Here is a 12,381-nt window from a genome sequence, read left to right as displayed (position 1 = left end):
GAGTAGGGGACACTTTAACCGCATACAGGATCCATTAATGGACCGATCAAACCCCAGAAAGGGGAAAAGGACAGGCATGGCTCGGGAACAGGGAACGTTTATGGAATAATGGGTCAGTGGACCCATGGCGGTTCCTGCACCCGGGTGAGAAGGAATTCTCATTCTTCTCACCAGTACACAAGGTCTACACCGGCATCAACTACTTTGCAGCGGGGAAATTGGTGCTTCCAGAAATAGTCAGAGCAGAATACTCCACGATTGTCATCTCCGACCTCGTTCCACATTACATGAATGTAAGGTCGGAGACAGGCCGTGTCCAACGCTCCACATGGAAGTTGGACATGGATCTCTTGGCCGACAAGGTCTTTTGCCACTAATACTCTAAGGCCCTAATCATTGAGCTTCTGGCGGAGAGGAAAAAGCTACAAATGGACTTTAATCTGCCATCCCCCAGGAAGGCAGTGCATAATCTGCCAGATACAGGGGACTTTTACGAACACGGAGCGAAGGCTAGCTGCCCGCTAGCTCACCAGCTGAGAAAGCAGGCATCCACGAGATAAATAGCCCAGGTTAACATCAGCAGACGGGCTGGTAGCCGAACAAAAAAGGTCAACAAAGCATTTGAAGCCTTCTACTGGGGACTGTACAACTCCAAGCCCACCGACGGGGACTTGGGTATGTAACGGTTCCTCGATGGACTGGACATGCCAGTTATGGGGGACGACAGAGGGAGCTAGAAGCACCAATAGGACTGGGAGAGGTCATGGTGGGTATCTACTCCATGCAACTGGGGAAGGCATCGGGACCTGATGGGTTCTCGACTGACTTCTATAAAGAAATCACACTGACTCTTACCCGCATCTACGGGAGAACTTCGCAGAGTCGCTAAAGAGATACTTTGCCTCCAACGCTACCTTCAGGCCACCATATCGCATACAACCAAAAAAATACAAAGACCCAACGGAAAATGGATCATACAGACCCATTTTGCTGCTAAAACTAGACGAGAAAATACTCACAAATTCCTGGCCAAGAGGCTGGAGAACTACATAACAGAGGTGGTCGCAGAGGACCAGGTGGGCTTTGGTAAGGGTAGACAACTAACTGCAACATCAGATGCCAGCTGATACTGAAGCCATCCGGGGAGAGAACCAGAGATGATTGTCTCCCTGGACGCAGAAAAGGCCTTCGACAAACTCAAATGGGACTACCTCATCACGGTACTGGAGCGGTTTGGGCTAGGGATGGGGCTCGTCTCACGGGTGAAACTCCTGTACGATGCCCTCAAGGCAAGCATTCAGACCAACACTACCAGCTCTGAATACTTCCAGTTGCACAGAGTTACCAGGCAGGGTTGCCCGCTGTCCCCGCTCCTGTTCGCCTTAGCAATTGAGCCCCTGGAGATTGCCCTGTGAGACGCAAGAGGCTGGAAAGGCATCGAAGTAGAGGCAAAGAGCAGAGTGTCTCACTCTATGCGGATGATCTGCTCCTTGGACCCGCAGAGCGGCATGAAAATCATGAAGCCTCTGGAAGAGTTCAGGGCCTTCTTGGGTTACAAACTCAACTGTGTAAAAGTGAGGTTTTCCAGGTGAACTCAAACAGGGGAGGGCAGAGCTGGAAGGTCTCCCATTTAAAATAGCCCGAAACAAATTCTGCTACCTGGGATCCAGATAGCCTACGACTGGACTCGGAGCCACAAGTGGAATCTGACCAGTCTGGTGGAGGAAATTAAAAAGGACCTGCAGAGTTGGGATGTACTCTTGCTTTCCCGAGTGCGAAGGCTGCGGACGATCAAGATGAACGTACTGCCAAGATTCCTCTTCCCGTTTAGATCCATACCGATCTTCATCCTCAAGATCTCTTCCCAAATAATAGACAAAATGATTATGGCGTTTGTTGTGTGTCGGTGTGTGTGGGTTGGGGGGGGGGGGGGCAAGAATCCAAAAATCCTTGACAACACTGCAGAGAAGAAGCAGCATTGGTGGCCTGGCCTTCCTGAACTTGCAACACTATCACTAGCCACAGCCAAGAGAGTGAGGGGATGGGTAAGGGAACCAAACATGCAATGGGTGAGGATGGAGGAGTCGTCCTGCATGGGAACGACCCTCCGATCCCTCGCCATGACAGCGCTCAGAACCCCGCCGGCAAAACACACACCCAGCCCAGTGGTAGGAGCAGCACTAAGAACCTGGAACCAGGAGAGACAACACTTTGGTTTAACTGAGGTGTCCTTGGCCCCCATGTGGTAACCACAGGTTCCAACCAGTCAGGCTAGACGCCATGTTTAATAGGTGGAAACAGAACGGGGGAAGCTAGCGATCAGGGGCTTTTACATAGGGGACAGATTTGCGACCTTTGATGAGCTGATGGAGAGACTGGAACTACCAAACGGACAGGAACTCCGACATTTACAAGTCAAAACCTTCCTCCGCAAGGAGACAGCGTATCCTAGAACCGGGTTTTTCAAGCTCAGGGTCGCGACCCGCAGGTGGGTCGCGGGTGGGTGTCAGGAGGATTGTGGAGGAATCGCTTGTGGCGGAATCGCATGTGGCGTTCCCGATCGCGGGAAGAATCAACTGCCACAACCAGCTTTTCAGAATACGTTGCGGTGTTTGAGGGAGTGGGCGGCGCGAGGCTGGGTGTGTGCTGGTCAGAGCGGTGGGTGGGGGGGGTCTGTGGCTAATGGGTGTCCACGTGGATGCGATGCTAACATTGGTGGCCCCAGCTTGGAGCTCCGCTCTATTGTTCATCCTTTGCACGCTGCTCGGATCGTCTCAGCCACAGATCAGTAGCATGCAACCAGCGGCTCCATGGTCAATCTGTTCAACGACCGGCCCAACGTCCGTTTGCAGTCCCACAACGGGAAGTACTGGTCAGGTCTGTGACTAGAGTGGATATAGTGAGAGGAAGCCAGGCCAGGTTTGTCAGAATACTGATTAACCAAGGCCAATCAATAGGGCTGACGTATGTGAACATGGAAGAAACCTACAGTCATCACTTTGTGTCGACACTCTCTGGAAAGCAGGAAGGGCTTTTGATGAAAATGGAGCAGAAGGTGACTGCGATGTTTGGATAGTGCAATGCAGTGGAACCAGTAAGAAATAGTGTGACATCGTGTGTGCTTAACAAGTTACTTCATCTCCCTTAAAGTCGGAGTTTGTAAAGTAAAAACAAGATTGTACTTTTTTCTGCAATTGGTTAAATTTGTAAAGAAATGGGAATATAGTTAAAACAAAGTTTGTGTGTAAATGTAAAGATGCACATGTTCAACTGAAGTTGTTTTAATTTTTTGCAGTAAAAGCTATAAATTTGGAAAAACTAGGACTTAGAAATAAAGTTTCAAAGTGAAAAAATGAATGCTGGCCACGACCAGGCTTTAAATATGAATGAGGAGTCTTTCTGCCAGATGCAGCGGCAGAGGGGTCATGCATCCGGCACGTCAATGCTTTGGGTGCAAAATTATAGAGGTGAGATTCCTCCATTTTGTGGCTTCCAGCAAGCTCTCCTGAGAAGCAACAGGATGTTTGCAAAGAACTGAAGATGGGTCATTTTGTAATAAGGTAGAGAAGGCCAGAGATACAAATAGACCAGGATCTCACAACTAAATCTACTGGAAAGAACTTCTCAGGAGAGTCCACGGTAGGACAAGGCAGTGCTGATGTGAGCTCTATCCCGAGCTCCAGGGCCTCTGGTGAACAAACAATTAAGAACCAACTGAAATCGAGAACAAAGCAGTATAAATATGATTTATTGATGTATGGCTTTAATTGTGCCAACGCAAATCAGGATGCAAAGCCCATGTGTGTTATATGCAGGGAAGTACTGACAAATGAAGTTTAAAACCCTTAAATCTTCAAAGGCATTTGAAGACTAAGCATGGAGAGTTCGAAGACAAACCTCTTGATGTTTTTCAAAGCATGCAGCAAGAATGTAAATCGTCAGCTGAAGTCCTTTGCAGAAATGCAACATTGAATGACAAAGCAAGAGAGATTGTGAGGATCAAGCAGGCCCACCTACCACATTAGAAGTAAGCAATAATGGTGTCTCGCGAACGTCGGCCAGCATGGGTCCCGAAGGTCCGGCAGTTGGTAAAAGTGGGTCCCTGGGAAAAAAGTTTGAAAAAGACTTCCCTCGAGCCCCGATATTGGGAGTAGCTACTGGACGTGGACAGTATGAAAAAAGTGAATTGCGGGGACAGAAACGGACGACTTTTAGAAAGGGTGCGATCACCACTGGATGGGACAAGGCAGAAATGGGAGGAAAAGTTAGGGACGGAAGTAGGGTGGGGGAGGGGGGCAACGGGGGAGACACACAAGAAAACACCAGGACGAGACTGACAGGGGGGTCAGAGTCTGCAGTGGTGACAAGGGCCTAAGATAGGGCCCGTAAACAGTAGAAAAGGGGAGGGGGATGTGAGGAGTGAAGAGTGATTGGCAAAAAGGAACAACATGAAACAGTTTTTGTTGTTTAAGATAATCATTGCCTGCTACTCATGTGGCACAAATGTTACATGCCATTTATCAGCCAAGCCTGAAAATTGTCCATAGTTAGCAAGACCTGGGCAATGATTACTTCAGGATCTGAGTCGTGGTGAATGGTTCAGAATATTGCAACTAACAGCGAACATTCCCACTGCTGACCTTATGATGGAGGGAAGGTCTTTGATGAAACAGCTGAAGATCACTGTTCCAAGGACACTATCCCGAGGAATACCAGATGTGATTTCCTGGGACTGAGATGGTCGACCGCTAACCTGCATAACTATCTTCCTTTATGCTAGGTATTCGGGGAATTTTCCCCTATTTCCATTGACTTTAGTTTTTTTTTTAAATATTTCTATTCTCCTCCTTTTTCACATTTTATCCTGAATTTACACCCACCAACAATTAACTATAATCAGCAACAAATATGTCAAACCCCATAACAATAACAACGATCCCATCCTCCCACCAACCCCCAAACATCAGCCCGCATGTTTACATAAACAAATGACAAAAAGGAATCTGGGATTACCCATAGTCATCCTTAATATACACAGCCCCCCCTCCCCCCCCCAAACTAATGTTCGATGTTATCCAGTTCTTGAAAGTGCATAATAAATAGTGCCCATGACTTGTAGAACCCCTCCGAAATTCCCTTCAGTTCGAACTTAGCCGTCTCAAAGGTCAAGTAATCCAACAGGTCCCCCTGCCACGCCAGGGCACAGGGTGGAGAGGCTGCTCTCCATCCCAGCAGGATCCGCCTTCGGGCGATCAACGAGGCGAAGGCCATGATATCTGCCTCCGCACCGGTTTCCAACCCTGGCTGGTCCGACACCCCAAATATGGCCTCCTGGGGACCCGGGTCCAGTTTTGCTGGGACTCCTTGAAGCCACACTCAGTCAGTGCTGCCTTGATGTCAAGGGCATTCACTTTCACCTCATCTTTGGGGTTCAACACTTTGGTACGTGTGGATCAAGGCTGAAATGAGATCTGGAGTGGAGTAGCGCTGGCGGAACCAAAACTGAGCATCAGTGAGCAGGTTATTGTTAAGTGTTGCTTGATAATACTGTATTGGCACTTTCCATCAATTTTCTGATGATCAAGTGTACATTTATGGGCAGTAATTGGTCAGGTTGGATTTGCTGTTTTTTGTGGACAGGACATACCTGGAAAACTTTGCACAGCGCCAGGCAGATGCCAATGTTGTTAACTGTATTGGAACAGCTTGGCTAGGGGCACAATAGGTTCTGGAGCAGTCTTCAGTATTTTGTTGGAATGTTGTCAGGTACCATAGACTTTACAGAATCCAGTGCCTCAAGCCATTTCTTGATAACATGTGGAGTGAACCGAATTGACTGAAGAATGGCATCTGTGATGCTGGGACTTCAGAAGGTCGAGATGGATCATCCATTCAGCACTTCTGGTTGAAGATGGCTGCAAATGTGTCAGCCTTGCATTTTGCACTGATGTATTATACATCATTGAGGATGGGGATATTTGTGGAGCATCCTTCTCCTCCAGTTAACTGTCTTCCATCAGGGCGGCATGGTGGTGCAATGGTTAGCACTGCTGCCTACGGTGCTGAGGATCCGGGTTCGATCCCGGCCCCGGGTCACTGTCGTGTGAAGTTTGCACATTCTCCCCGTATCTGCGTGGGTTTCACCCCCACAACCCAAAAATGTGCAGGTTAGGTGGATTGGCCACGCTAAATTGCCCCTTAATTAGAAAAAAAATAATTGGGTACTCTAAATTTATCAAAACAAACTGTCCTCCATCATCCATGAATGGATGTGGCAGGACTGCAGAGCTTGGAACTGATTCATTGGTTGCAAGATTGCTTAGTTCTGTCAATCACATGATGCATTTGTTGTTTGGCAGAGCTGTGTTAAAGTTTCAGTTGGTTGACATCTCATTTTATGTATGCTTGATGCTGTCCCTGGTATCCCCTCCTGCACTCTTCATTGAACCAGGGTTGATCCCCCAGTTTAGTGCTAATGGTATGGAGAGGGATATGATGGACCATGAGGTTGCAGATTGTGGCTATATAGTATACTTTAGAGACATATAGAGTTTTACATTAAAGAAAAAGGCTTTTCGGCCCATCATGTCTTTGCCAGCCATCAAGCACCTATCTATTCTAATCACATCTTCCAACACTTGGTCCATAGCCCTTTATGCTTATGGTGTTTCAAGTACTCATCTAAATGCTTCTTAAATGTTGAGCATTCCCGCCTCTACCACCCTTTAAGCAGAGAGTTCCAGATTCCCACCACCCTCTGGGTAAAAGGTTTATCCTCAAATCCGCAAAAGCTATGCCCCCTGATTATCCCCCCCCCCCCCCAACTAAGGGGAAAATGTTCTTCCTAGCTACCCTATCTACGTTCTTCATAATTTTGTACACCTCAATCAGATCCCCCTTCAGCTTTCTCCGCTCTAAGGAGCACAACCCCAGCCTAAATAGCCTCTCTTCATAGCCAAAACTCTTAAGACCAGGCAACATCCTGGCGAATCTCCTTTGCACCCTTTCTAGTGCAATCACATCCATCTGGGCAACAAGAACTGCACACCTAACTGTGGCCAAACAAGCGTTTTATACAGCTCAATCATAATCTTCTCGCTCATATATTCTATTCCTCGGTTAAGTAAATTATTCCATACGCCTTCTCAACCACCTTTACTATCTGTCCTGTTGCCTTCAGGGATCTATGGCCTTGCACCCAAAGATTTCGAAGGTCTTCTGTACTTCCTAGCATCCTCCCTTGCCTTGTTAGTCCTCCCAAAATGCATCACCTCAAACTTTTCACGGTTAAATTCCATTTGCCACTGTTCTGCCTATCTGACCAGCCCGTCTATATCGTCCTGTAATCTAAGGTTTTCCTCCTTGCTATTAACCCAACATCAAATTACATGTCATCAGTGAACTTACTGATCATATCACCGAGATTCTCATCTGGATCATTAGAGTACACTACAAACAGCAATGGACCAAGCATCAATCCCTGCAGGCTTCCCTGCTGGACACAGACTCCCAGTCATAAAAACAGCCTTTGACCAACACCCTCTGCCTCCTGCCACTAAGCTAATTTTAGATCCAATTTGCCAAATTTCCCTGGATCACCATGGGCTCTTCTTGATCAGTCTCCCATACTTCACTTTGTCAAATGTCTTACTGAAGTCCATGTAGACTACATTCACTGCACTGTGCTCATCTACATTAACTACACTGCCCTCATCTTGCCCTGAAGGCAGTGAAGTCTGGATCATTGAACTTATTCAAGGCCAAGTTAGATTTCTGAAAAGCAAGTCAAGGCAAGCATTGTGGGGGACAGATAGGAAAATGGAGTTGAGACTATAATCAAATGAGCCATGAGCTTATTGAATGGAGAAGCAAAATTAAAGGGCCAATAGCCTACTTAATAGCTGCTCCTGTGTCCTCTGTTCTTAATACTCCAAGGGCAGTATACCACTGTGTTGCCATTTCTGGTTGGTTGGACGGGACATAAGATGCAATGGTGATTGGGACATAATCCTATTCATCAAACCATACCATCCACACAATGTCACAATGTTGCTGGACTGTGGGACAGCTCTCCCAATTTTGGCACAAACTCCCAGAGATTAATAGAGAGGACTTTGCAGGGTTGGATATGCTGTTGTCGTTTCCAGTGACTAGGTTGATGGCAGGTGATGCATCCAATTTTCTTCTTTGGCTTTGTAGTGGTTTAATACAACTGAGTTGCTCACGAGGGCATTTAAGAGTCAATCCATTGCTGGGAGTCTGGAGTCACATGTAGTCCAGATAAGGTAAGGCCAGCCGACAGGCATTAGTAAACCAAATTAGCTTTTACAACAATCAATGATGGTTTCATAGTTACCATTATCGAGACTGGTATTTAATTCCAGAATGTGTGTAATTGATTTGAAACTGTTCTCACAGCATTAGCCTGGGCCTTTGGATTACTCGTCCAGTCTCATTACCAATATGCCACGGTCTCCCGATTTGAAAAATAGAGATTCAAACATTTCACCTCTCCCTTTCCATACAGTATGGTTCTGAACTTAAATCTTCAAAGGACCAACTATAATTTTAGGATATGTCCCCTAACCTAAAACTCCCCATCTGCTGCAAGTTTTACTCTAAATACGCCTGCAATATCTTATCACCCCATATCTTCTAAAGTCCTGGAAATATAATCCCAGTCTCTTCATTCTTGTCTCATAATTTAATCCTTGGTTTCATTCCGGTAAATCTACGTGGCACTTCTTCCAAGGCCAATACATTCTTCCACAGATGTGGTGTCCGGAACTGAATAAATGGTACTCCAGGCATGACCTATCCAGGGCTTTGTATAGATCTAGCTTCTAGTTCTCATCCTTTGGATTCTGAAAAAAACGCATCCTATTCTGACCTCTTGATTATTTTCTGTATCCACACTTAAAATAGGAATAGCAAAACCAATTAAATTGGCATAAGAAAACAGGGGATGGGACGTTTCGGCGTGGCCAGTTCGGCGTGGCCGATTCGGCGGGGCCAGTTCGGCGTAGCCGATTGGAATGGGACGTTTCGGCGTGGCCGATTCGGCGGAGGTGTTTTTCGGCGGAGGGACGGAAATTTATTTAAAAATCTATGCTAGCGCTTCCCATTGAGAGTCTACTGGGGGCGGGGGGAGAGGTCAGACCCCCGTCGACTCACAATGGGAAGCGCTAGCATAGATTTTTAAATAAATTTAAAACCCCCATCGTGGATCTAATTAAAACAGTGTCAATTTCAGCGGCCGGAGAGGGAAGCTGCTCTCTCACTGAAGCAATCAGCGGCTGCTGAAATGGACACTGCCGGTTGCTCTCTCTCTCCAATCCAACTTTTAAGTTTTAATGTTTCTGATTGGAGGGAGAGAGCAGCCGGCAGTGTCAATTTCAGCGGCCGCTGATTGCTTCAGTGAGACAGCAGCTTCCCTCTCCGGATCAAAGTGAGCCGGCCGCTGAAATTGACACAACTGACAGTTGGGTCCATAAGCTCCCCCGTGGAGCACCAAACCGGGTCTGACTTTATACAGCCGGTGTTACTGAAGATATTGTGACTTTACACAATGTGTTAAGTCAGACAGCAGTGTAGATCACTGGGCAGCTGCTTCAATACTTTCAGTAACACCGGCTTTCTTTAAGAGTTTAATGTTGGTGCCTTTCTTTAAGAGACCCGGTTTGGTGCACAAACACGATATCTGAGGCGGCTGGAAGGAAAAGATACAAGAAAACATTTTGCGACTATAACTAATTTGACGCCGAAACGTCCCTCTGCCGAAAAATTCCTCCGTCGAATCGGCTACGCCGAACTGGCCACGCCGAATCGGCCACGCCGAAACGTACCAAACCCAAGAAAACATCAGTCATCAGTTCATTCATCTTGTCAAATTGTTACAGATTAGGATAGAATCACAGAATACTTAGTGCAGTAGGAGGCCATTTGGCCCTTCATGTTTGCACAGACCCTCTGAAAGACCACCTTAAGCAGGCTCACGCTCTATCCCTGCAACCCCGTAGACCCCACCTAACCCACATAATCCTGGCCACTATGTGGAAATTTAGCATGGCCAATCCACCTAACCTGCACATCTTTGCACTGTGGAAGGAAACCAGAGCACCTGCAAGAAACCCAGGGAGACACAGGGAGAATGTGCAAACTCCACACAGCCACCCAAGGCCGGAATTGAACCCAGGTCACTGCCGCTGTGAGGCAGCAGTGCTATCCACCGTACCACCCTAATGTCACAATATGATTCCAAAATATATCTAAACTTCTGGCAGAATACAGAAAGTACTCATGATTTTTTTCAATTAACCCTCAACTCAGTAGGAACACATTTGAATGATTGCCTCAAGCGACACTGTTCAAACTAGAATTTTCAGATGTTTTAAGTTCCTCATACATCACTGAAACACATCTGAGAAATTTGCATATTTTTCATCCACCACTTACGTTTTCTACACCACACAAACCATTTTTGAAAATTATAAATTTAGAGTATCCAATTATTATTTTTTCCCAATTAAGGGACAATTTCGCATGGCCAAATCAACTATCCTGCACATCTTTTTGCGTTGTGAGGGTGAGACCCATGCAGACTTGGGGAGAATGTGAAAACTTCACATGGACAATGACCCGGGAAGGGGATCGAACCCGGTCCTAAGTGGCGTGAGGCAGCAGTGCTAATCACTGCGCCACTGTGCTGTCCCACACAAACCATTTTTGAGATGGTCTTTGGGGAGCTTTATAGGAGCTGCACTGATTCACCTTTCGTGTTTTTCTGACATTTTCTGGGGCAGTAAATCATCTTAAACCCCTACATCCAACAGGTAACACAATACGAGATTGGAATTCATTTCATATGGTATTGCAGGTCTTGAAAAATTACCATTTTATATAAATATTCTCAAATTGCAATCAGGGAACAGTTTGTAGCAAGGGCTATGATAATTTGAGCTCTTTCCACACAATAATCCCTCATACATATACTTTTTAAAATCTATAATTCCAACCTACATCATTCTGTGTTCATAATTATACAGCATACTTTGGCTTGATAGTTGTGAGCAAGTCAGAATCAGAGGAGAACAGATGATTGACCGAACAAAATGACAGGGTATGCTGACCTTCATCCAGTTTAATTGTTATGAACAGCAGAAATAGTTATTCTAATGGCTGACAGGTTTAACAGCAATAAGAATAATTCAAGACTCATTTAGCTTTACAGTCTGCATTAATTTCAATCTTCAAGTAAGCTGCTGGATTGATTTAGAATTTAAAGTAGCTTATCTTTAAATTTAACTTTATGATGCCTATCTAATCAGCATTTCATAATGGATCTAGTTTTAGAAATTACCATTTGTAATTCACCATACCTGGTGACATTGTCACAGATTCCATGTCCACCAAACTTAGCCGGTTCTGTAGGTGCACCAGCTTTTCTCATCATTACTTTAAGAGTTAGACGTTTCCCTTTCATTCCAGACATTTCTAGTCGTCGCTGGATCTCCTCTGCAAGGTTGAGAAGAAACACCTCAGCCTCTTTAGTCTGAAAGAGGGAAAGACATGAAGAATATTACTATTCAAACTTTTCGTACACAAAATTTACTTGCACATCACAAGCAGAAGCAAAGTTTACAACATATACTCACTTGTTCATGGCTTCCAGCCTCTAACTTGTCAAGAATATTTGATTAAGGTTGCAAGCATATGTAAAAATTGTATGACATGCCTACTGTATATTGTTATGAAACCCTGCTTCAAAATGTAATTTCAGTTACATAGAAAACAACAGTCCACAGTTACAATATTGAACATATTTTACATTTTCTGGTTCATATAGGGGTTTCCCCTTTCCATTTTTTAGACTTCCTGTTATGTTGAAATTCATTTCTTTCATTAATGTCTCAAGCTGGCTTTAGGCTTAGAAGCATCAGTGAAGAGAGAAGCAGAATGAAAATTTTGTCGATAGAGATAGAATTATAGAACAATACAGCACAGAACAGGCCCTTCGGCCCTCAATGTTGTGCCGAGCCATGATCACCCTACTCAAACCCACGTATCCACCCTATACCCGTGACCCAACAACCCCCCCCCCCATAACCTTACTTTTATTAGGCCACTACGGGCAATTTAGCATGGCCAATCCACCTAACCCGCACATCTTTGGACTGTGGGAGGAAACCGGAGCACCCGGAGGAAACCCACGCACACAGCGGGAGGACGTGCAGACTCCACACAGACAGTGACCCAGCCGGGAATCGAACCTGGGACCCTGGAGCTGTGAAGCATTTATGCTAACCACCATGCTACCCTGCTGCCCTGGTGGGCAGGTTTTCTTTTGCGGGGGCGGGAGGGGGGTCAGGAGGTGAAAAACGC

At 45.9% G+C, this 12,381-nt stretch overlaps 1 protein-coding gene across 1 annotated transcript in view; it reads right to left on the bottom strand.

Annotated features, from left to right (window-relative positions):
* The window catches only part of rev1 (REV1 DNA directed polymerase), a 209,009-nt gene that overhangs the window by 59,220 nt on the left and 137,408 nt on the right, over positions 1 to 12,381 (bottom strand). The window contains exon 14 of the mRNA XM_038817781.1: positions 11,379 to 11,551. Within this exon, the coding sequence (XP_038673709.1) occupies positions 11,379 to 11,551 (173 nt within the window). The remainder of the gene's footprint in view (positions 1 to 11,378; positions 11,552 to 12,381) is intronic.

The sequence above is a fragment of the Scyliorhinus canicula genome, chromosome 14, assembly GCF_902713615.1.
Source record: "Scyliorhinus canicula chromosome 14, sScyCan1.1, whole genome shotgun sequence".
Taxonomy (NCBI): domain Eukaryota; kingdom Metazoa; phylum Chordata; class Chondrichthyes; order Carcharhiniformes; family Scyliorhinidae; genus Scyliorhinus; species Scyliorhinus canicula.
The sequence above is the reverse complement of the archived record's forward strand: the minus strand, read 5'-3'. Positions and strand labels throughout refer to the sequence as shown.